General features: G+C 40.7%; 1 protein-coding gene across 33 annotated transcripts in view; it reads left to right on the top strand.

Moving 5' to 3' along the window:
• Window positions 1–15,902, top strand: part of SLMAP (sarcolemma associated protein) — a 176,192-nt gene extending 160,290 nt beyond the window's left edge. For 17 of the 33 annotated variants that reach the window (XM_055272732.2, XM_055272674.2, XM_063645397.1 and 14 more), the window contains 3 exons: window positions 3,384–3,555; window positions 9,643–9,777; window positions 14,028–15,902. In XM_055272732.2, the coding sequence (XP_055128707.1) occupies window positions 3,384–3,555; window positions 9,643–9,777; window positions 14,028–14,120 (400 nt within the window). In that variant the 3' untranslated portion in view covers window positions 14,121–15,902. Of the gene's footprint in view, window positions 1–3,383; window positions 3,556–9,642; window positions 9,778–12,576; window positions 12,666–14,027 lie in introns of those variants that run through there. The other 16 variants (XM_063645401.1, XM_063645392.1, XM_063645398.1 and 13 more) reach the window with 1 other exon arrangement.
• The last annotated feature ends 9,360 nt before the right edge of the window (window positions 15,903–25,262 follow it).

The following is a 25,262-nucleotide window of genomic DNA, read 5'->3' as shown; positions in this document are numbered from 1 at the left end:
GTGTGCTTGTAGTCTCGGCTACTTGGAAGGCTGAGGTGGGAGAATTGCTTGGGCCCAGGAGGTCAAGGCTGCAGTGAGCCACGATCATGCCACTGCACTCCAACCTGGGTGACAGAGCCAAACCCTATATCAAACAAACAAACAAACAAACAAAAATGGAATTTGTGCTACTGAAAAATATAAATTAATCTTTGAATTTCAAATAGGGTTGTATGAAGCGTAATAATATATAAGACCAATAATTATCTGAAACCAGTTAAATCTTTCTAGTATCTAATACTTGACAAGCAAATCAGTGAATGCATTTGATTTATTCCAGCAAATTTAGTGAAGTCCTATTTTACCACCACAATTTACCATATTTAAGTTTAAAATGGGTTTATTCCAGCCGGATGTGGACATTATGAAACAACATCTCTACAAAAAATACAACAAATTAGCCCGGCCTGTAGTCCCAGCTACTCAGGAGGCTGAGGTGGAGGATCACTTGAGCCTAGGAGGTGGGGACTGCAATAAGTCATGATCACACCACTGTAGTCTAGCCTGGGCAACAGAGCCAGTCCCTGTCTCAAGAAAACATGAATAAAAATAAAAACAAATGTTTTACATTGTTTATAAGATGTAAAAAGCTTTGTAAAAGCAATTCCAAAATATGAATGGGACAAAACAAAGGTCAAAACTATAAATATATGTATATGATATATATCATATATGAAATATATATGAGATCTATACATATCTCATATATAGCTATATACATAAATTTTTTTTTTTTTTGAGACGGAGTCTCGCTCTGTCGCCCAGGCTGGAGTGCAGTGGCGCGACCTCGGCTCACTGCAAGCTCCGCCTCCCGGGTTCACGCCATTCTCCTGCCTCAGCCTCCCGAGTAGCTGGGACTATAGGCGCCTGCCACCACGCCTGGCTAAATTTTTTTTGTATTTTTGGTAGAGACAGGGTTTCACCATGTTAGCCAGGATGGTCTCGATCTCCTGACCTTGTGATCTGCCCGTCTCGGCCTCCCAAAGTGCTGGGATTACAGGCGTGAGCCACCGCGCCCGGCCATAAATTTTTTTTGAGATGGAGTTTTGCTCTTGTGGCCCAGGCTAGAGATCAGTGGCACGATCTCAGCCCATCACAACCTCCACCCCCTGGGGTCAAGTGATTCTCCTGCCTCAGCTTCCTGAGTAACTTGGATTACAGACATGTGCCACCATGCCCACCTAATTTTGTATTTTTAGTAGAGACGGGGTTTCTCCATGTTGGTCAGGCTGTTCTCGAACTCCTGACCTCAGGTGATCCCAAAGTGCTGGGATTACAGGCATGAGCCACCGTACTCAGCTCATAAATTTTTTTTTTTTTTTTTTTTTTTTTTTGAGGCAGAGTCACATTCAGTTGCCCAGACTGGAGTGCAGTGGCACGATCTCGGCTCACTGCAGCCTCCGCCTCCCAGGTTCAAGTGATTCTGCTGCCTCAGCCTCCTAAGTAGCTGGGATTATAGGTGTGTGCCACCATGCCTGGCTAATTTTTGTATTTCTAGTAGAGAGGGGGTTTCACCATGTTGAGCAGGCTGGTCTCAAACTCCTGACCTTGGCCTCCCTAAGTGCTGGGATTACAGGCGTGAGCCACTGCCCTCGGCCGAAATTATTGATATTTTAATGATTCAGACTAGATCCCTTATTTTTAAGATGTGATTAATTGAAATCTGGCAGATTATTAAATACTGTTTTCAATTATTTCAAATTTTAAGTGTTGGGAAGCAAGCCTACAAACTCCTAGTGAGTAAAAGCATATGGTTTAAAAATATTAGGCCCCAGAAAGGGAGCCTATAAGTCATTGGTCAGATCATCTGCCTAAACTCACATAAAGTATTTAAGACAGATTAATTATTTTGCTTAAACTTTTCTGATGCCCTAAATTTGCTTGATAAGCCTCCCCAGCATTTAAGTGGTATTTAGAAGCTAGTCTTCCTTTACAGGGTCTTGTGTGCCATTTAATTCCTAGCTATATTGGCTTGACAACATCAGACCCACCTCAAAGAATCTGTGAAGCGTACAATCAAAATGGGATTCAGACTCTGGAGTAATTCAGTTACAGTAGTGAGTCTGAGTCTTGAATGATCCATTCTGAAAGATGTAAAACTGTCACCTTGAAAACCTTATACTCTTTTAGCTATTTATGGGAGCCAAATTCCCTAACACAGCTATACTGTACAGACCTTTTATTCTCTGTTGTCTGGGCTATGGAAGAAGGAATTGAAGAAGGAATTTCCGTTCACACATATCAAGCTGTTCTCCACATATGTTGCAAGTCAGATTTTTTTAACATCCAGTTATAAAAGTGATCATAGAGACTGTGGTGGCTCACACCTGTAATCCCAGCACTTTGGGAGGCCGAAACAGGCAGATCACCTGAGGTCAGGAGTTCGAGACCAGCCTGACCAACATGGAGAAACCTCGTCACTACTAAAAATATAAAATTAGCCAGGCATGTTGGCGCATGCCTGTAATCCCAGCTACTCAGAAGGCTAAGGCAGGAGAATTGCTTGAACTTTGGAGGCGGAGGTTGCAGTGAGCCGAGATCACGCCATTGCACTCCAGCCTGGGCAACAAGAGCAAAACTCTGTCTCAAAAAAAAAAAAAAAAAACAAAGTGATCATAGAATTTATTAACCTTGGGAATAGCCTCAGAAGTTAATGAATTCAATCCTGTTATTTGGTAGTGAAGGGCACTGAGACTCTCCTTGTGTTAGTTATGTCTATATTACATGGTATCTGGTATAGGTCTAACAGCTGAGGATGTGTTTACTCTGAAAATGAAATATACCAGTTAAGTAACTTGCTTAACATCCCCCAGCTAAATACTGGCAGAGCTAGGGGTCTAGAACTCAGCCTCCTACTTCTTTGTCTTATGCTGTTTTCTCAATTTGGTGTGTCTTCTCATTTGCACAGGTTTATCTTTACTTGAATTGACAGTGACTCCTAAGCTTTAAGTTTCTGACCCCCATTCTATTTGTCAAGTATTTAAACTTACAAGAAATTGTTGAAACATGTGTGTTCTTTTCCTGTAGAAGATCTACACTGAATCTTTTCATGATGAAATTAATACAATTTGATACAACAAAATATGCAGTTAATTACCTCCTATTTCTGTTTTTAAAATTTCAATCTTTGTGTATATTTGATGGGACACGCTTTTAAACGTGCATTTTGTTAGTGTTTTGATGGTTTTTGCTTATTGAATGAAAATATTTCATTCTTTTTTATACTTTTCTTTTTTTCTCTGAAATCCATTCTATCCCTTCTAGTGAAATGTATAAGAAACTGGACTTCCTTCTGTGTCCAGTTTCTACCTGTGAATAACTGTCTGTCAATATTTATATTGCAGTTCTCAGAAGCAGAGTTTAGAGCTTACCAGTGATCTCAGCATCCTTCAAATGTCTAGGAAAGAACTTGAGAATCAAGTGGGATCCTTGAAAGAACAGCATCTTCGGGATTCAGCTGATTTAAAAACTCTTCTCAGTAAGGCTGAAAACCAAGCAAAGGATGTGCAGAAAGAGGTAAAGCGAAAAGACATTATGAGCCCAATTATGGTTGGACTTAAAGCCAAAAGCAAATCAGATATCCATGCTAGTTAGAAATAAAGGGAAGCAGAAGTCACATTACCTGTCACAAAATTGATACCTGGAACATCTCTGCTTGGTGATTTCTAGCTGCATATCATGGTCCATATATAGAGAATTCTTCAGTAGGATTGGTCTCAAAAATATAATATACAAAACTACATTTTAATTTTTCTCTACCAGTTACTTATATGAGAAACCCTTTGTACCAGGTCTGTTGATCTATTGTTTAACTTTCAAAGAGAGTATAGTATGTAACTTAGCATACTTTTGGAAAGCAAACTGAGGCCATACTCTAATGCTGTCTGAACCCCTCAGGTAAATATGGCCTGAAAAGTTACTTAAAATTCACCTCATAGCCAGGCAGCCAGCCAAACACATGTTCTGTGGCCTTTTACTTTCTTCCTCCCACCCCCTTTTCACCTTATTCATAAATGTGCATGCTCACTTTTCATGTCATTCTGCTTAAAACCTTGAATTGAGTGGCTTTTTAAAAATTTGTGTTGAAGTCATAAAAGTTGATTTTGGAACAGAAACCCTACCCAATTTCTTCCTGAGCAAGAGAGGTGCATTTCACTTCCCAAAGCCTTGAAGTTGACAGCAGGGCAGTAAGAGCTGCCTTCAGTTCTGCTGGCCTTATACCACTCCCTGCATTGACTCCTGGCCAGCTCGGGGAATGGAGAAGCCTGATACAACTTGATCTACAGATCAGGGACCACCCCAGTTGTAGACTTTCTTAAAAGGATTCTTTATGAATTAGAAGGAAGTTGAAGACAACTCTTTTTCTTTAATAATGAACTTTCCCAAAGTTGTTTCTAGAAGATCTGCTTAATCAATGCAGTTTTTGTTTGCAATTTTCTTTCCTTGTAGTGTCCTGAATTTGGCAATGATTGTTCTTCTGTCTTCATGTTTGTTCCTAATGAAAAAATACTGTAACATTTTTTATTTTCTTGTGGACATACTGATTTTGTAATGTGTTCATTTTTACCTTCCTAAAGATATGTGTTTTAGAAGAAATCTCATTTTATTTGATTGGAACACAAATTTTGTGCCAAAGTAAATATCTTAGTATTTAATACTGTAAGCACTTTGTGTCCTTCCAGTCCATATGCCATAATTCTTTCAAACTCTGGGAAGAATGCTGTGGTTGGAAGATTATTCTGTTGTATGTTACTATGAACGCATTAGCCATTTTGTTGCATTACTTATTTGCCTGTTTTTGGTCACTGAGTAATCGGTGCAAAATGCTTTAACTGTTTCCACAAATGGCAGTGGCATGTTGTCACAGCATCTAAATTGTTGATAGTCTTGGATTGCATTAAATGCAGCACATTTAAAAATATGTCTGATCTTGTCAGTATGTTTCTTTTCTATTTTCTTGTTCACTGTTTTCCATTGTGAAATGATGTGTAGTCATCACACTCCTTTGTAATGTGAAATTGCTCTCTTTCTGTTTGTCCAGATGTTAACATGTATACTATATACTATAGTTTAGTTATAGCTATATACTATAACTAAAATGTTCTTTAATGAGGTTCTTATCTCTGTGTAATCCACTGCAAATGAATTATTGCCTTTTATTAATGCACATATATTCCCCTTCAACATTTCCCCTTTGTCCTCCTCTCTGTCATAGAATCATACTTAATATACACAGTATCTAATTATGTATTTTCAGCACTGTAACAAACTAAAATATTACAAGCTAAGCAAGCCCAGATATGATTCTTTTTATGAAGAAGAACCAAAGGTGTTGGTAATATTGTGTGATATTTCCCTCTTAATCAGGACCAAGCTCATTTGTCACCTCAGAGTTAGAAAGCAAGATGGAGCAAAAATGATAGCCAAGCAAGGCTGCAGTAGGTGACCTTTGTTGCACAAATTAAAATTTATATATGTGGCAGCTTTTATATGAATATTCAACAAAGAAAAAAGTACATGCAAAAAGTAAATCTTGGCTGGGCGCCGTGGCTCACGCCTGTAATCTCAGCACTTTGAGAGGCCGAGGCGGGCAGCTCACCTGAGGTCAGGAGTTCAAGCCCAGCCTGACCAATATGATGAAACCCTATCTATACTAAAAATACAAAAATTAGCCAGGCATGATGGCATGCGCCTGTAATCCCAGCTACTCAGGAGGCTGAGATAGGGGAATCGCTTGAACCCGGGAGGCGGAGGTTGCGGTGAGCTGAGATCACGCCATTGCACTCCAGCCTGGGCAACAAGAGCAAAACTCCATCTCAAAAAAAAAAAAGTAAATCTTAATCCTCAGTATTAAAAGAAAATAATGATGTAGCATCTTTATATTTGACTTTAGAAAGCATCACTATATTTTAATTTAGTAGGAATATCTGTAATTTAAGAATTTATAGGCTGGGTGCAGTGGCTCACTCCTGTAATCCCAGCACTTTGGGAGGCCGAGGTGGGCAGATCACCTGAGGTCGGGAGTTCGAGACCAGCCTGACCAACATAGAGAAACCCTGTCTCTAATAAAAATACAAAATTAGCCAGGCATGGTGGCACATGCCTGTAATCCCAGTTACTTGGGAGGCTGAGGCAGGAGAATCGCTTTGTACCCGGGAGGTGGAGGTTGTGGTGAGCCGAGATCACACCATTGCACTCCTGTCTAGGCAACAAGAGCAAAACTCCATCTCAAAAAAAAAAAATTCCTAAAACATTGAGCACACAGTCCACCCTGCAAAGACTGACTCAAGAAAGTTATTTGGCTTTACCTTCTTGCCATGGGGCCAGAGTCCTTGCCACCGCCTCACATGCTGGAGGTAAGCAACAGGATCCCCCTGGTTGAGCTGCCTTCCTGTGGTTCTGCTTCACAACTCCTGCAATGGAGAAATAAGTGCTTTGGTGCACAGGGCAGACTAGATGTAAGAATGGTGGAAAAGGAAAGTAAGAGAAAACTTGTCAACAAAGTACTCTTTACTTATTCTTTGTTAGTCCCTGTTAAGAATCAGATCATGGGTCATTGAGAATTTATTATGTTCCAATTTGCAGAAACTAGTGTAGGTACAATGACTTTGCCTTGGCAGTATGCCAGTAATCTTCTGCCTTCTGGAAGGAAGTCCACAGATCTTCACATCAACTGAAAAAAGCTATCATAAAGTCCGTGAATTGTACTCCTTTAGTTCATTCTCTGGCATACTATCTAGGCTTGTTGTGGGAATGTTGTTAGGTAACAGGGAGTTTCTTTCATATTTTACCTCCCTCTCTGTACCTATATCTTTCTTCTCTTTTTCTGTTGACCTCTGTGTTGACCCTAAGCCCCATCTCTCCTAATGTTTTTATACATTTATATTCCTTCTTAATATTTATCTTTGTTAAGCATGATGATGGGCTCCTAATTAGTCATTCCAAGGTGTTTACATTTTTCAGAAGCACCTTTATAAAGGTTTCCTTTATTGAAGAATTTCTAGGATATAAGTAGAGAGGAACTGGAAACTTTCTACCCTCATAAGCTACATTTAGGGACAAGGAGGAACCTTTCTGGTATACCTTACCCGTGGTATATCTATTTTATATTCAGTGCTTGTCTATCTTCCTTCTAAAACCTTCAGAGATGGCAGAATAGGGCCAGGTGCGGTGGCTCACACCTGTAATCCCAGCACTGTGGGAGGCTGAGGTGGGTGGATCACTCGACGTCAGGAGTTCGAGACCAGCCTGGCCAACAAGGTGAAACCCCATCTGTACTAAAAATATAAAAAAATTAGCCAGGCATGGTAGTGCATGCCTATAATCCCAGCTACACGGGGGGCTAAGGCACAAGAATCCCCTGAACCCAAGAGGAGGAGGTTGCAGTGAGCCAAGATCACGCCACTGCACTCCAGCCTGGGTGACAGAGTGAGACTCAGTCTAAAAAAAAAGGAGAGATGGCAGAGTGGGGTAGTGGAAGTGGAGACAAAGGCACAGCCAGTAGCAGAACAATCTCTGCTCTTTGACTGTGAGCCCAGTTTGCGTGTAAGATGCAGTATCTAGAAGTGGAACCAGCCTAGAATTTCAGCCTCCAGGCACCATTTAAAGTAGGAGTAAGCCATACTATGTTTCACATTGGTCTCACCTTTAAAAGGCACATGGTCTTTAAAAAGATGTGACTCTATCTGAAAGTCAAAGTATATACAGTGAATTGTTTTCCAGAACAGAAAATGATAAGTTTTGCTATTTAAAAATTTCTACCAGAAACAGGCGGGGCATGGTGGCTCATGCCTGCCCTCCCAGCACTTTGGGAGGCTGAAGCAGGTGGATCACCCTAGGCCAGGAGTTCAAGACCAGCCTGGCCAACATGGTGAAACTCCATTTCTACTAAAAGTACAAAACATAGCCAGATGTGGCAGCAGGTGCCCATAATCCCAGCTACTCAGGAGGCTGAAGCAGGAGAATCACTTGAACCTGGGAGGTGGAGGTTTCAGTGAGCTGAGATCGCACCACTCCACTCCAGCCTGGGTGACAGAGCTAGACTCCGTCTCAAAAAATAAAATAAAAATAAAATTTCTACCAGAAACAGATTTTTAAAAATGACTTAGCTTGATAACCTAAGTTTTTTTGTTTTGTTTTTTGAGATGGAGTTTTGCTTTTGTTGCCTAGGCTAGAGTGCAGTGGTGCAATATCAGCTCACTGCAACTTCCACCTCCCGGGTTCAAGCGATTCTCCTGCCCCAGCCTCCCAACTGGGGTTACAGGCATGCGCCACCATGCCTGGCTAATTTTGTATTTTTAGTAGAGATGGGGTTTCGCCATGTTGGCCAGGCTGGTCTCGAACTCCTGACCTCAGGTGATCCGCCCACCTTGGCCTCCCAAAGTGCTGGGATTACAGGTTTGAGCCACCGTGCCCAGCCGATGCCTGTTTTAAGTGGAGAAATAGAAATTCCCAAATCATAGTGGTCGGTACTTCAGACACATTTCTTTGCTTCATTTGCCGAGAAAATTCACTTATCCAGAACACTTTAATACCCAGTAATGCTGGGTAAAGGGAAACCTATTGGGAATTAATACTTTTTACTTCAAAACTAAAATAGCTTGGCTGACACTCCTTACTAGGATATAAACTCAGGCTTCCTAACATTGACTATGGAATTTTTCTTCTCCTACTTTTCTTTTCTTTTTTTTTTTTTTTGTGAGACGGAGTCTCGCTCTGTCGCCCAGGCTGGAGTGCAGTGGCACAATCTCGGCTCACTGCAAGCTCCGCCTCCCGGGTTCACGCCATTCTCCTGCCTCAGCCTCTCCGAGTAGCTGGGACTACAGGCGCCCGCTACCACGCCCGGCTAATTTTTTGTATTTTTTAGTAGAGACGGGGTTTCACTGTGGTCTCGATCTCCTGACCTCGTGATCCGCCCGCCTCGGCCTCCCAAAGTGCTGGGATTACAAGCGTGAGCCACCGCGCCCGGCCCTCCTACTTTTCTTTTGCTCAGTTTGAAATTTTCCTTTTCTCCTATAACTCACTTGGTGGAAAAAGTGATCCTTTATATTAAAAACAGATGACAAAATGGCGATTACTCTTAATTTTTTTAACTCCAGGGCCAGAAAATTCTTACATAAAGTCAACATTAAAGACTACTTTTTTTTTTTTTTTTTTTTTGAGACGGAGTCTCCCTCTGTCACCCAGGCTGGAGTGCACAGTGGTATGATCTTGGCTCACTGCAACCTCTGCCTCCCGGGTTCAAGCGATTTTCCTGTCTCAGCCTCCTGAGTAGCTGGGATTACAGGCATACGCCACCATGCCCAGCTAATGTTTGTATTTTTAGTAGAGATGGGGTTTCTCCATGTTGGTCAGGCTGATCTCTAACTCCTGACTTCGTGATCTGCCCGCCTTGGCCTCCCAAAGTGCTGGGATTACAGGTGTGAGCCACCACGCCTGGCCAAAAGACTTCTTATGAGTGCAAGTTATTCCTCCTTAAACAAAAAGACTTGATTTTGGTGTTCCAGGTGACTAAATAGGGTCTGGCGTATAAGCCTGACTAGAACCATAACTTCATACCCATTTTAAGTTGAATCTGCACACTTTTTTTTTCTTTGCTTTTAGTATGAAAAGACACAGACTGTACTCTCAGAACTGAAGTTGAAGTTTGAAATGACTGAGCAGGAAAAGCAGTCAATCACAGATGAGCTCAAACAGTGTAAAAACAACCTGAAGCTGCTCCGAGAGAAAGGAAATAATGTAAGTCTTTGCAAACTTGGCTTAGCTTTGATTGAGAAGCACATGAGAGATTGAAATTGCTTTTCAGAGGACTTTATCACTGATTCGTGAAGCAAATGGTACAAATGAAATAGGCTTTTCATTATGAGATTCCATGATAGAATCATTGTGCTGTCAGATTTTTGAGTAAGAATTTGTACCTTTAACCTATACTCCTAGAAGAGCCTCAGGACTGCCTGGAGGAAGAGCCTTGTTTGCAATAAAGCAGCTTGCTTAAGAACTGTCAGCTTTTCCCAGATGAGTCTGAAGCTCTGTCACTAAGCTATCATCTGGCTCTTGTTTCTCCCCTGCTGGAAAATGAAGCATTGTACCACCAGGGATCCATTTAAGAGAGGGTAGTACATGTTGTTCTTATACCAATAATGTTCTCACTGAGGCACAATTTCTAAAAAGCTTAACGTCTCTTTGTCATTCTGTAAATATTAGAAAATATTTGGTGAGTTTCTGTAGGGCTGTGAGAAAGAGATGAACATTTTGGTATAAATTGAGTTTAATATTTTTTTGTTTTTCATTTGCTAGAAAGACAGATGGTCTTTAAAAAGATGTTATACTAAATAAATGTTGTGTTGTACGTTTTGGTGATCGTTACCTTTGTGGGCCCTGATAGATGTTTAGTGTGGTTGGTTGTGCTCTGACTTATTTAAAACCACTGTCATGGCTTGGACACTGCAGTGTGCGTGAGCCACATACTTCCTATGGAGGAAGCCACTCCGCTTACCTTGCAGCACAAGTACAAAAGAGTGATGTTGCATGGCCATCCTGTTACTCATTTGCACACAGAATGCTCATGAGTTGTGTCCAACTGTCCTTTGCTAAAGAAAGTCTTAGTTTGTAGATAGTAAAGGCTTGCTGCTTAGGTAGAAGCCTTTTAGAAGTTGATGAACTGGGTGTAGAGGCTTTATGCTAAGGAAAAATTGTTTGCATTTGCTTTTCAAAATGTAGATTACATAACTCTTCTAAAATCAGATCATAATGGTTTGGTTACTTCTCTCTTTTGTGTTAGTTCATATCCCTGGGATTATGGAATTTCAGTCTACTGCTAAATTAACCCATGAAGACATCTAGCATAATCAGAATGGATCCCCCCGTACTATTTAGAACCTTTTCAAAAGTAACTTTCCTATTATTATTTATAGCTACAATTCACCTTAGGGGTGAATTTCCTTTTTTTGTGATATAGCACTTATGGTACTAAAATATTACTCTGTAATAACACTCATTGTAGCAATTTTCTTTCCATTTTAAAAATTAATTATATTCTGGTAACATAATTGAAAGCCCTGAGACTCAGCTGCCTTTTTTTTTTTTTCTTTTTTTTGAGACAAGAGTTTTGCTCTTGTTGCCCAGGCTGGAGTGCAGTGGCGTGATCTCAGCTCACCGCAACATCCACCTCCCGGGTTCAAGCGATTCTCCTGCCTTAGCCTCCCGAGTAGCTGGGATTACAACATGCACCACCACAACTGGCTAATTTTGTATTTTTAGTAGAGATGGGGTTTCTCCATGTTGGTCAGGCTGGTCTTGAACTCCTGACCTCAGGTGATCTGCCCGCCTTGGCCTCCCAAAGTGCTGGAATTACAGGTGTGAGCCACCGTGTCCAGCCCTGCCTGTCTTTATATACCAAACCTTTATTACATGTGAAATCTCTTGCCTGATTTGGGAAGCACGTATTATCACAGGGCATTTATTTTTAAGCTTGAAAGCAGTATCATCTAATAAGCAAAAGAGCTTTGGTTGAAAAAAAAAATTTGTTAGAGGGATAAAATAAACCTTAACCATTGCTGAGGGAGTACATTGTCAAATAATGAATTTCAGGTATCGAGCAAAAATAGTGTACTGTCAAGCAGAGAGCATCAGCTGGTGGTGAAGTGTTGTCAGTATTTTTTTTTTTTTTTTGGAGACAGGGTCTTGCTCTGTCACCCAGGCTGGAGTGCAGTGGCGTGATCTCACCTCCCTTCAGCCTTGACCTTCCCAGCTTAAGGAATCCTCCCACCTCAGCTTCCCAAGTAGCTGGAATTACAGATGTGTGCCACCATGCTCAACTAATTTTTGTATTTTTTGTAGGGACAGGGTTTTGCCATGTGGCCCAGGCTGGTCTCAAACTCCTGGCCTTAAGCAATCTGCCCACCTCAGCTTGCCAAAGTGCTGGGATTACAGTCATGAGCCACTGCACTCGGCCTGCTCTGTCTTAATGTACTATATTTCATTAGAATGTTAGGTACACCCACATTGCCCATTGTCTTCAACTGTTTCTTTTTTTTTTTTTTTTAATGGAGTCTCGCTCTGTCACCCAGCTTGGAGTGCAGTGGCGCTCTCAGCTCACTGCAACCTCTGCCTCCTGGTTCAAGCAATTCTCCTGCCTTAACCTCTGGAGTAGCTGGGATTACAGGCATGCACCACCATGCCTGGCTAACTTTTGTATTTTTAGTAGAGACAGCATTTCACCATGTTGGCCAGGCTGGTCTCAAACTCCTGACCTCAGGTGATCCACCTGCGTCAGCCTCCCAAAGTGCTGGGATTACAGGCATTGAGCCTAGCTGTTCCTAGCTATTCCTTTTAAACTGATAGTTTCCCAACTTGCATACCACAGTCTATCAGATTGTGTTAGATGTCTTTAAAATGTTTGAATCTGTGTAAAACCTGAGTGGTATACTTCTATTATTTCATTCTTTCTTCCTACCTCCCACCCTACTGGGGTCTGAATCCTCTTATCTGATTATTTTCATAGCATAAAATGATTTTAATATGCCTTCCCTTCTTTAGCCTTCCATATTACAACCCGTCCCAGCCGTATTCATCGGCCTATTCCTGGCTTTCCTGTTTTGGTGTTTCGGTCCATTGTGGTAGAGAAAGGTACAAGCACTATTGTTGAGTCCTTGTCTGTTTGTCCCCGTCACCTTTTTGTGCCATATTTGTAATATAGTGCATGGCAAGAACACACAGGTATTTTGTTACCTGAAGCAAACCCTTCATTTAGTATGCCGTGTATTTGTGTCATACCAATGAACTGAACAGTCAACTAATCCCATAACTTTTTGTCTTGTTTACTTTGTAGTAATGCTAACCATGAGTTAATTCCAACCTAACCCGTTGTTAATATGCTTCCATTAACTGAGTCTTTATCTCTAGCAAACTGGAGTACACTATGAATTTCTGCAATATTAGTACCCTCTTTCCAATTATGTGTTTAATCAGATTTGGATGAGAAATGAAGAGTTTGCCTCCTTGAAGTTTTCAGCCAGCCTTCTTCCCCTTCCTCCTTATCCTCTTCCTTTTCATAGTGTAGATTTTCTTTGTTTCAACCCTTTGCCTGTTCATACTATGGCTATGAAGATGAAAAATAATGAGATTAACATAATGAACAATTGGCTCACAATCTCAACCCTATTATGTACTTGCAAGGATATAAACGTATCCCATTTCTTTCTGAGCCCTGACCCGCAACATCAGAATATTTCTTTAAAAACCAGTTTTTCTCAATAACACTCCTGGAATATAAGTAAAAATAAAAGTGTCAACCAAAGCAAGTTGATCTTATAAAGCCCTCTAAAAGCTAGCAGGCAACAGCCCATCCATGCTTGTTTCTAACTGGCATGCATGTTAGTAGAGCATGTGCGGTGATCATGTGGCTTTATTACACTGAACAGAGTCTTTACCAGAATTATCAGACAGGCACGATCCCTAATGTTACTTCTCCATCTTGAACTGTGTTTGATTTTGTCTTCTGTGGTTTCAAGTTAGAGGACAAAAGCCTAGACCATTATCACCTTAGCCACTATCCCCTTGCATAAAATATCCCAACATGTGAGTCTGGTTCTTATCAAGAAATAAACATTTTAGGCAGAAACACACTACAGGTGTCTATATACATCAGTTATATTGGAATATATGGATACCAGAGTAAATAAAGCAGGCAGAGCCCACAAATTTTCTTAGAAGTCACTATTAGGTTTCAACTGTAACAAAGTTGAAAACTTCCCAGGACTTTCTTGGGACGTATTAGACTTCCAAATTGGTGGTCCTGCTATTATGACTCTCCTCATACCTGCACTCCCTCACTTTTTTTTTTCTTTTCAAACTTTATTTTTATGATGCAAAAATAAGATTTTTCCAATATTCTGTTAAGTATTCAGGACTCTCTGGAACCAAGGGGTTAATAGGTATGAAAAGAGAGGGGAGAATGTGATATTGACTCTTGGTTTCTTTCCACACAGAAACCCTGGCCCTGGATGCCCATGTTGGCTGCCCTGGTTGCAGTAACAGCCATCGTGCTGTACGTGCCAGGTCTGGCCAGAGCTTCTCCATGAGAGCGTTCCTTGAGTCTGTACACCGTCCTCCCTCTAGAAGCTGGCATCACACTCATGCTGGGGACAAACAGAACCATTTTCTTCCTCTTTACCTCTTAAAACAGCAGAAGTACAAGAATACAGCTGTAGGGTCATTGCTTTAAATTATATAAAATGTATCTGTCTATAAAGAAGATATAAAATTGTGACTTTATTCTACTGTAAGCAATAATTTGCTTGCAATTTTTCATGTAATTTTTAAATTAGTATGTTAAGATTCTGAATATTATGGTGGCCTAAAGTAGGCTTCTTGGTACACCAGATTATTTATAACATTAAATTTATGAGTATTTTACTCTGAATTCTGATCACCAGATAATTCATTTTTCTGATTTGATAACTACCCAAACCAAACAACCAATACATACATGGGAAGAGAGGCCCTGTGTGCTCAGTGCCTATCAGTTTGAAATATATACACATATATATATATTTTTTACATATTTACGCCATTTTTACTTGTTATAAAACCACTGAGCTATTGGGAACAAGACTTAGAAATATTTGCGTGGATTTTTTTTTTTTTAAGGAAAAATACATTTGGAAAATAAACTGTTATGGTGATAATTTGGGGAATATGTGCACGCTTGTTCAGCCTTAATGTGACTTGAAGATGTGGAGGACATCAACTTTGAAAAACTTTCCATGAGAGTGTGTATTTTCTTGAGCAAACTGAAGTATTTCTGGGAGCAAAAACATAGTAATTACACAATTTCAGTGCAGTCAACCAAACTGTTGAGTCAATTGGAATGTAATTTATTAAACCATGTATTTAAAGAGATATTTTTCTTTAAAAGCCAAGTTACTTTCTCATATACAGCATTTTAGGAAGCATGATTTTTTTTTTTCTATCATCTATTCCTCCAAGCATGTTTAACTGAAGAAAGTATTAATATCTCTTTAGATAAGCTTGTATTGACCTAATTTGGTTTATGATGTGTCAGAGCTAATTCATGTTCAAGGCGAGCTGTTGTACCTACCAACAAATTTCCTGGTTGGGTATGCAAATGGTTATTTTCTTTTTATTGTTGTTAATTGGGACTTTCTGTTAATGAAAAGCACCATTCCCAAGATTAATAGTGTTCTGTGCACAATGAAGCACCTAAAAACACTGCTTGATGTTACAAATTTAAAACACAAGTGAAAGTTTAGCCATGGTTTTGTGCGGCATCATAGTTATGTCAATAAAGTTTATTTAGGTCATAGAATATCCTAAAGTATCACATAGTTAAATTTTTCAGTCAGTGAAGACCGGGAGGGAATGTCAGTGAATTGGCTTGAATGTTCTGCGGCGATCCACAGGTCTAGCCAAATACTGAAATAGGAGTTTAGAGTATAATTTGCCTTGTGATGTTTGGCAGTCACTGTTTATACTTTAAAGGTTATATTTTAAGCTATTTGAGATTGCTGTTGGGAGGATCACTAGATTTGTGGAGGAATTAGTCACAAATGACTTGTAGAAAATACTGTCATATAGTTCATTTCATCATTTTCTGTTGCAGGAAGCCACTCCACCACAGAATGCTAATATGCCAGTGGTACCCAGTACCTCTTGTATATAGGTTATTGCAAATATTGTTCTGAAATGCTTAACTTCAGAATTACATTTTTTAAAGTAAATAATTGTTTTAAATCTATTTTGTAAAGATATAAAATACAATAGAATTTCTGGAGTACAGATTAAACTATTTGCACTAACACACGTGATGTGCATGATTTAATAAAATAACTTTACTCTCCCTACGCATGTTTGAGTTGAATATCATTGAAGTTCTTAATGCTGACTCTACTATTGGGTTGTTAATAGTCTTCTCTTGACATGACTCTTTATGCAACATAACATACATTTGGTATTCTTCAGGTTTAAAAGAAAACACTTAGCTGTTTCCTCCAAGTTTTATTAGCCTTTTGTTTAACTTACTGCTCTATTTTTTTCTCTTTTAATATGGTTATTGTTAAAATGAGAGTCACTTGCTAGACTGGTCTCTTTAAATGCAAGGTCTAGTATCAATATTTACTTCATTCAAGTGGAATAAATGGCTTTTTGTAGTTACTTCCAGTTTTCCTCAAGAATAGAAATAAGTCTGTTCATAAGCAATACCTTCAGTTTTGTTCAGTTCACTTCCACGTTAAATAAAGAATAGGATTATTCACTGGTAATAATAGAGTCATTAAGAAGTATTAAGCATTGCAGCTAAAAATTGAACAACCCTATAATGATACATTTAAGAATTATTCAAAGGTGCTACATGGCAGGGTTAGAAAATAAAAAGAACGTGGTGTTTGAAGCAAAACAGATCTGTATTGGCATCTTGGTTCTACCTTTTATCAGCTGTTGTTGCCTTGCACAAATCACATTTTCTCTGAGTCTTCATTTTCTCATTTATAACATGGGGAGAATAATACTTATATTTGTGGTAGTAGTGTGAACATTAAAAAGATAATGTATGTGAAGTACCATTCAAGTGGTGAATACGTTTTTATGAGAATGTCATACTGAAAAAATATTGCAAATATTAAAGTTTTAGGTAAGCCAGTACATCTACTTTAATTAAATGAATTGATTGACTCAACCATTCAGAATTTCTGTGTGTGAATGAGATATGTGTGTAACATTATGAATCCTGAGAAAGCATTATCACCTAGCTCTGTTTGTCACCTTCATAGTTCACTCTTTTGGAAGTAATATGCTTGGTTTGGTGATGAACCAATTGCCCACAATGGTTTTGGAATTCCTGTTGTTATTGCCTTTATAGCCACTTTGAGTCACATGTGAAAACCATTCACGTTGCCCTATAGTCAGAGGCTTTCAACCAAAACTAGTATTGCCTACTTGATCTCTCACTTTAATCACTACACTTGACCAAAATCTGGTGACTCTTGGCTGCTTCCAGTGACTATTTATCTACTATCAAAAGGATAGGAGTCTGCTACCAAAGAGAAAAAACTGCATACAAACCAACTGAGTTAAAACTCCAGCCTTGGCTGGGTGCAATGGCTCACACCTGTAATCTCAGCACTTTGGGAGGCAGAGGCGGGTGGATCACCTGAGGTCAGGAGTTGGAGACCAATCTGGCCAACATGGTGAAACCCCATCTCTACTAAAAATACAAAAATTAACCAGGCATGGTGGTGGGTGCCTGTAGTTCCAGCTACCCAGGAGGCTGAGGCAGGAGAATTGCTTAAACCTGGGAGGCAGAGGTTGCAGTGAGCCGAGATCACACCACTGCATTCCAGCCTGGGTGACAAGAGCGAAACTCCGTCTCGAAAAAAAAAATGCAACCTTGCTCCTGACTTAAAAATTACAGCCTTGCTCCAAAAAGTTCACTCCTGGATTTTTGAGAACATAATTATGTGCATAAAAATTTACTAGGACATGGTAGTGTAGCATTTTTATCACAGTGACAGATAAACAACCTAAGTGGGTCACTGGTTAAATAAATCAATATTACCACTCTATAGATTACTGTGGTTACAAAGTATGTGGAAAGATATTCATGCTATATTAAGTAAAAGAAACAGGTTACCAGTGTAAAATAACCCTGGCTTTATAAAGGAAAAGAAATGTAAACATACAAGATATGTTTATAACAGGAGAACTTAGGAAGATTTATACCCAGACTGGTAGTAGTGGTTGTCTTTGTATGATTGTGGGTAAATTTAAATTGCCTTCCACCTTTATGATTTTCTTTTCTTTTTTTTTTTTTTTTTTTTCTGAGACAAGAGTCCCACGCTGTTGCCCAGGCTGGAGTGCAGTGGCGTGAATCTCGGATGACTGCAACCTCTGCCTCCTGGGCTCAAACAATCCTCCTATCTCAGCCTCCCAAGTAGCTGGGACTATAGGCATGTGCCACCTCACCCAGCTAATTTTTGTATTTTTTTGTAGAGATGGAGTTTCCCCATGTTGCCCAGGCTGGTCTCGAACCTTCTGGACTCAAGCTGTTGTTCGCCTCAGCCTCCCTTTTGTGATTTCTAATTTATTTTTAGTAATTAATAAATATGTATTGCTTGTATAAATTTTTTAAGCTAAAAAAAATTCCAAATTGGCTTTCATAGTTGAATGAGTAATTAACTTGTCAGAGTACCCACCCCCATCTTTAAAGGGGCTAATGTTCATTTGCACTGAGGAATTCTGCTGCGTTCACTTAACAGTCAGTCTTATAATTTTAAAAATGCTTTGTACATATATTCATAGAATTACAATGCTAGAGAAACCCTTAACAATCCTATCCCATCTTTTTGTTTATCCAGGAAAAAATCCAGAAAATTTTTTACTTGGAATCATATAATAAAGTTGAGAACCAAGATGTTTCTTTTTTTTTTTTTTTTTTTTTTTTTGAGATGGAGTTCCACTGTTGTTACCTAGGGTGGAGTGCAATGGCGCGATCTCGGCTCACCACAACCTCTGCCTCCCGGGTTCAAGCGATTCTTCTGCCTCAGCCTCCCGAGTAGCTGGGATTACAGGCATGTGCCACCACGCTCGGCTAATTTTGTATTTTTATAGAGACGGGGTTTCTCCATGTTGGTCAGGCTGGTCTTGAACTCCCAACCTCAGGTGACCCGCCTGTCTCAGCCTCCCAAAGTGCTGGGATTACAGGTGTGAGCCACCACGCCTGGCCTGTTTCTTTTTCTGCTACTCTATGTTGTGTCTCCAGGTTTCAGTGGTTTCATATGCATTCATTTAACAAATACTTATTGAGTGTCTGATAATGAGGCACTGTGCCAGATCCTGACAATACTCAGTCCCTATCTTCATAGAGCTTTTGGTATGGAGGTGAAATACAGGCAAGGAAGCTGGCAATTAAAATACAGTGTAATAGAAGAAGACACTGGAGCCTATGGAACCATAGAAGCATTGGGTGCATTTCCTCTCACCTTCAACCACTCAACCTTCCAAGCTGGGGATATCTGGCCACAGAGCCAAAGGTAAGTTTCCCTTCTAGATCGTCTAAGGAATGGGTCTGGTTTCTCTTGAAGCACATGTCATTGAAAACCGTTAAGATCTGATCTTGATTTTCTTTAAAAAGGCATTATGACTGGGAAGCATTTTTAAGGCTTTGTGTGTACTCTCCTGGAGTTTTCCCCTGTTAAATGGTTTGAACTGTAACTTGCGAGTAATGGGTAACTAGTGAAGGTTTTTGGTTTTTTGTTTGTTTTTTTTTTTTGAGACGGAATCTCACTCAGTCTCCAGGCTGGAGTGCAGTGGCACCATCTCGGCTCACTGCAACCTCCGCCTCCCGGGTTCAAGGGATTCCCCAGCCTCCTGAGTAGCTGGGACTACAGGTATGCACCACCATGACCTGCTAATTTCTTATATTTTAGTAGAGACAGGTTTCACCATCTTGGCCAGGATGGTCTCCATCTCCTGACTTCGTGATCCACCTGCCTGAGCCTCCCAAAGTGCTGGGATTACAGGCGTGAGCCACTGCGCCCAGCCTAAGGATTTTTTTTTTTTTTTGTAAGCCAAGAAAAAGTGTTTTAGCCAGACAGGCTCTTTGAAAGGCATCTCCTATTGACGAGCTGGGGCATGGATTGGATGGATCTAAATCCCTTGCACATGGAGGCAAGTATCCACCGTGTCTTATTGTTTGTGTTTATCATGCTGCTCATTCAGTAGATTGAGGAGGACCTTTTTTTCCCTAAAGATTAAGCACCTTTCAGCCCAAATCTTAAAATTATGTGATTTGTTACCCTGTCATGCAAGGACACTGAGATAAAACCTATAAAGCCTATGAAAAAGACGCCGGGTGCGGTGGCTCACGCTTGTAATCCCAGCACTTTGGGAGGCCGAGGCTGGCAGATCACCTGAGGTCGGGAGTTCGAGACCAGCCTGACCAACATGTTGAAACCCTGTCTCTACTAAAAATACAAAATTAGCCGGGCGTGGTGGCACATGCCTGTAATCCCAGCTACTCGGGAGGCTGAGGCAGGAGAATCACTTGAACCTAGGAGGTGGAGGTTGCGGTGAGCCAAGATCACACCATTGCACTCCATCCTGGCAACAAGAGTGAAACTGTCTCAAAAAAAAGAAAGAGAGAGAGAGAAAGAAAAAGAAAGAAAAGAGAAAGAAAGAAAAAGACATCATGAGCGTTACAAATAAGAAAGGCAAAGGGACCAGGGGAGGGAGAAAGGAATAAGTAGAGAAACTGTTGTTGGTTGTGCTCCTTGTCATTTTCACCTTTTGAACTGGCCAGAGAATATCTGGGTAACCAGACTTCATTTAGCAGAGATTCAAACTTCTACTTTATGAAATTTTATCCTAGGATTTTTCCTTATCCTAAATTCTGTGTACTCGTTTATCCCATGAGCATCAGCATCGTGCTCCACATAGAATTGGAAGCAGGTGTACCTGCTTGGAATAGCATTCTTTTCCCTCTTAAATGGCGGGATCCCTTCCTGCTAGACTGAGGATCCTTCCTCATGGCAGGTTCTACAAGCAAACAAGGGAGGAGCTGCAAATGCACTAAAAATACCAACCATTTCAACTTTTTGAATCTCAGGTTTCTGCCATAAATTACTTCACCGTGTAATCTTTGCATAGTTATGTCATTTTGTTTTGGGTTGAAAACTTGCTCTGAGATAATTAGCCCATGCTTATTTAGCCTCCCCCATTACCCCTCCTCCTGCACTTCATAGCTAATCTTCAAAGAGTTAATGTGTTTTGAATATCTTAAACCAAATTTTTGTTTTTTTTTTTATTTTTAGAGACTGGGTCTAGTTCTGTTGATCAGGCTGGTCCTGAACTCCTGGCCTCAAGCGATCCTCCTGCCTCCTCCTGCCAAAGTACTGAGATTATAGATGTGAACCACTATGCAAGGCCTTGTTTTCTTTAAATAGTGTTTATAGAGCTCATTACATTTACATTTTCTTCTACAAAGTAAATTTGGGATAGTTTTAAAGTTGAGCATTCTAATTTAGCACTTTATGTACCTAATCACATTTTTTTAAAAACCCGTAAGAGTTTATTCAGTCATGCAACTTTGGCAAATAAAGTTCTATATTTTAAATACTTTTGCCAAAATTAGGTGGTAAATACATATTTGCTATGTGCACATATAGCCCTTTTTATCAATGAAGATGAGTAAGTACTGTGATATCACCTGGAATAAATAGAACCTTCTGCCTAAGTCATCTGTCTTTGAATACCTAAAATACATTTATTGACCAGGCACAGCGGCTCATGCCTGTAATCTCAGCACTTTAGGAGGCCGAGGCAGGCAAATCACCTAAGGTCAGGAATTTGAGACCAGACTGGCCAACATGGCGAAACCTCGTCTCTACTAAAAAAAAATAATAATAATACAAACAAATTAGCCAGACGTGGTGGCACATGGTGTAATTCCAGCTACTTGGGCGGCTGAGGCAAAAGAATCGCTTGAACTTGGGAGGTGGAGGTTGCAGCGAGCCAAGATCTCGCCACTGCACTCCAGGCTGGGCGACAGAGCAAGACTCCATCTCAAATAATAATAAAATACATTTATTTTTCTGGCCTCATGTTATAGCAAAGCCCTCAAAACCCCAGCAACTCTGGAGGGTCGCTTTAGCCCAGGAGTTTGAGACCAGCCTGGGCAACATAGTGAGACCTCCATCTCTAAAAAAATTAAAAGTAAAGTAGCCAGGTGTAGTGGCACATGCCTGGAGTGTCAGCTCCTCAGAAGGTTAAGGCAGGAGGATCACTTGAGTCCAGGAGTTCAAGACTGCAGTGAGCTATGCTTACACAGGGTCTCTAAAATAATAATGTTTTAAATAAAAAAAAAGTTATCCATTGCTATGTAACAGATTACCCCCAAAACTTTAGCAGTTTAAAACAGCAAATAGGCTGGGGGTGGTGGCTTACGCCTGTAATCCTAGCACTTTGGGAGGCCAAGGTGGACAGATCACCTGAGGTCAGGAATTCAAGACCAGCCTGGTCAACATGGTGAAACCCCATCTAAAAAATAGAAAAATTAGCTGGGCATGGTGGTGGGTGCCTGTAATTCCAGCTACTTGGGAGGCTGAGGCAGGAGAATCGCTTGAACCCGGGAGATGGAAGTTGCAGTGAGCTGAGATGGCACCATTGCACTCCAGCCTGGACGACAAGAGCAAGACTCCATCTAAAAATAAATAAATAAATAAATAACTTGCAAATATTTAATATCTTACACAGTTTCTAAGGGTGAGGAATCTAGGAGCAGTTTAGCTGAGTGGTTCTAGGTCACAGTCTCTCCTGGAGTTGCTGTCAAGCTATTGACTGAGCCTGGAGGATTTTCTTTGCTCATTCAGGTGCTGTTAACCGGAATCTTCAGTTCCTCACCACGTGGGTCTCGCCATAAGGCTACTCAGATAAAGCAGCTGGCTTCCCTCAGAGTAAGTGATTCAAGAGAAAGGCAGAGGGATGGAAGCCACCATATCTTTCATAACCCAATCTCTGAAGTGACATACCATCACTGTGCAAAATTCTGTTGGTCACACAGACTAACTCCGATACAGTGAAAAAGGTAATAACCAAGGGCATGAATACTAACGGGCAGCAGAAGAAAGCCAGGTTACAGACTGGTTCTTCAACTAATTTCCCATTAGGAAACTTTTGAATTGTTGATAAGCTTCTTTTAATGAAGTATATCAAAACAGACAAACTAAATGACTTCTATAAATTACATCCTGGATGGGCGCAGTGGCTCATGCCTGTAATCCCAACATTTTGGGAGGCTGAGGCGGGTAGATCATGAGGTCAGGAGATCGAGACCATCCTGGCTAACAGGGTGAAACCCCGTCTCTACTAAAAATACAAAAAATCAGCCGGGCGCAGTGGCACGCGCCTGTAATCCTAGCTACTCGGGAGGCTGAGGCAGGAGAATCAATTGAACCCAGGAGGCAGAGGTTGCAGTGAGCCTAGATCGCACCACTGCACTCTAGCCCGGGCAACAGAGCGAGACTCCGTCTCAAAAAACAAAAAAACAAAACAAAAGAATTACATCCTTCCCCAATCTATTGATTCCCCAATATCAGTAAGTCATTGATACTGATTCTAAAGTTACAAGAAGTCCAAAACAAGAGAGCACTTAGGATTACTGTCATACTCACAATTTAAATTTAGAAATTGTTTTCAAAATTGATCAAAGTAGATAATTTTCTTAAAACTGTGTCTTCAACCACTATTTGAAAAGCTATAGGCCTCTAATCCCAGCTACTCAGGAGGCTGAGGCAGGAGAATCGCTTGAATCCGGGAGGCAGAGGTTTCAGTGAGCCAAGATCACACCATTGCACTCCAGCCTGGGTGACAGAGTGAAACTCCGTCTCAAAAAAAAAAAAAGAAAAGAAAAAAGAAAAGCTATAGGGACAGGGTGTTGTTGTTTTTTTGTTTGTTTGTTTTGGGGTTTGTTTTTTTTTTTTTGGTCTTCTTTGTTTTTTTGTTTTTGTTTTATTTTGATTTTTGAGACTGGGTCTCACTCTGTCACCCAGGCTGGAGTGCCGTGGTATAATCATGGCTCACTGCAGCCTTGACCTCCCAGGCTCAAGCAGTCCTCCCACCTCAGCCTCCTGAGTTGCTGGAACTACAGGCACGTGCCACCATGCCCAGCTAATTTTTGTATTTTTTGTAGAGATAGGGTCTCCCTATGTTGCTCAGGCTGGTCGCAAACTCCTGGGTTCAAGCGATCCTTCTACCTCAGCCTTCCAAAGTGCTGGGATTACAGGTGTGAGCCACCGTTCCTGGCCGGACAGTTTTTACTGGGCACTAGGCTAGGTGCACCTCCCCTCATAGTTTACCCCTCCTTCCCTAGGCTATAATTGTTGGTTGCTTCTCTGTCTTCTCTATGAGATAGTAAGTTCCCAGAGTTCCCAGAGGGCAACTAAATACTGGGTCTTTACTCACTTTGGTATAACTGAAACCTAGTACAGTTCCTAGAACCTCTATTTATTTATTTATTTATTTATTTATGAATGAGACAGAGTCTCACCCTTGTTGCCCAGGCTGGAGTGCACTGGTGATGTCTTGGTTCACTGCAACCTCTGCCTCCTGACTTCAAGCTGTTCTCACACCTCAGCCCTCTGAGTAGCTGGAATTACAGGCATATGCCACCACGCCTGGCTAATTTTTTTGTATTTTTAGTGGAAACGGGGTTTCACCATGTTGGCCAGGCTGGTCTCGAACTCCTGACCTCAGGTGATCCACCCGCCTCTGCCTCCCAAAGTGCTGGGATTACAGGTGTGAGCCACCATGCCTGGCCTAGTACATTTTAGATATTTAATAAATATTTGTTGCAGAAAGGGAGTAGAACCCTGGTCTGAAGGTGGACTTGAATCAATACTTTCTGGTTGCCAACAGTGGCCATTCATAGATAGTATGATGGTGTGCCCTCTGGTCTGGAATAAAATCACTTAGTGGCAGTAAATGTTGTTACCACAAATGTAAATTTGACTGCAGCAAAGGACCTTATTTCTTACCAAATTTTAGACTTACTTAAAGCATACACTTAATGAGAAAAGCTGAACCTAGTTTTCACCAATTACTAGATAGAAAGACTGAATAAGCATTTATTTATGCCTGCCTTGTTTCAGTAAGGCTTTAAGGTGGCCTACACAGAGATATAAAATATGGAATAGGCTGGGCACAGTGGCTCATGCTTGCAATCCCAGCACTTTGGGAGGCTGAGGCAAGAGGATAGCTGAATCCGTGAGTTCAAAACCAGCCTGGGCAATATAGTGAGAGCCCATCTCTACAAAAAATTTTAAAATTAGCCACGAGTGGTGGTGCACAACCGTGGTCCCAGCTACTCGGGAGACTGAGGTAAGGATCACTTGAGCTCAGGAGGTTGAGGCTGCAGTGAGCCAAGATCATGCCACTGCACTCCAGCCTGGGCAACATAAGGAGACCCTGTTAGATAAAATATAGAATATCATGGCTTAAATCGGGGAGTGCGGGGGAGAAAAGAAAGTAAAATAAGAGAATATAAAATTGAGCCACGACTGAGGAGGAAAAATTACCCCATGCCACCTTGCACATAGTGGCTCTAAGCTTTCTAATAAATCAAAATCCTAGACAGCTACCAAAGTCATTGTCCATAAGATTAATAATAAATTACTGAAAAATATGAAGACCAGGAATTTCTGTCAGGGCTATTG

This window comes from Symphalangus syndactylus, chromosome 1, assembly GCF_028878055.3.
Source record: "Symphalangus syndactylus isolate Jambi chromosome 1, NHGRI_mSymSyn1-v2.1_pri, whole genome shotgun sequence".
Taxonomy (NCBI): domain Eukaryota; kingdom Metazoa; phylum Chordata; class Mammalia; order Primates; family Hylobatidae; genus Symphalangus; species Symphalangus syndactylus.
Note: the sequence above shows the minus strand (reverse complement) of the source record. Positions and strands in the feature narration are given on the sequence as shown.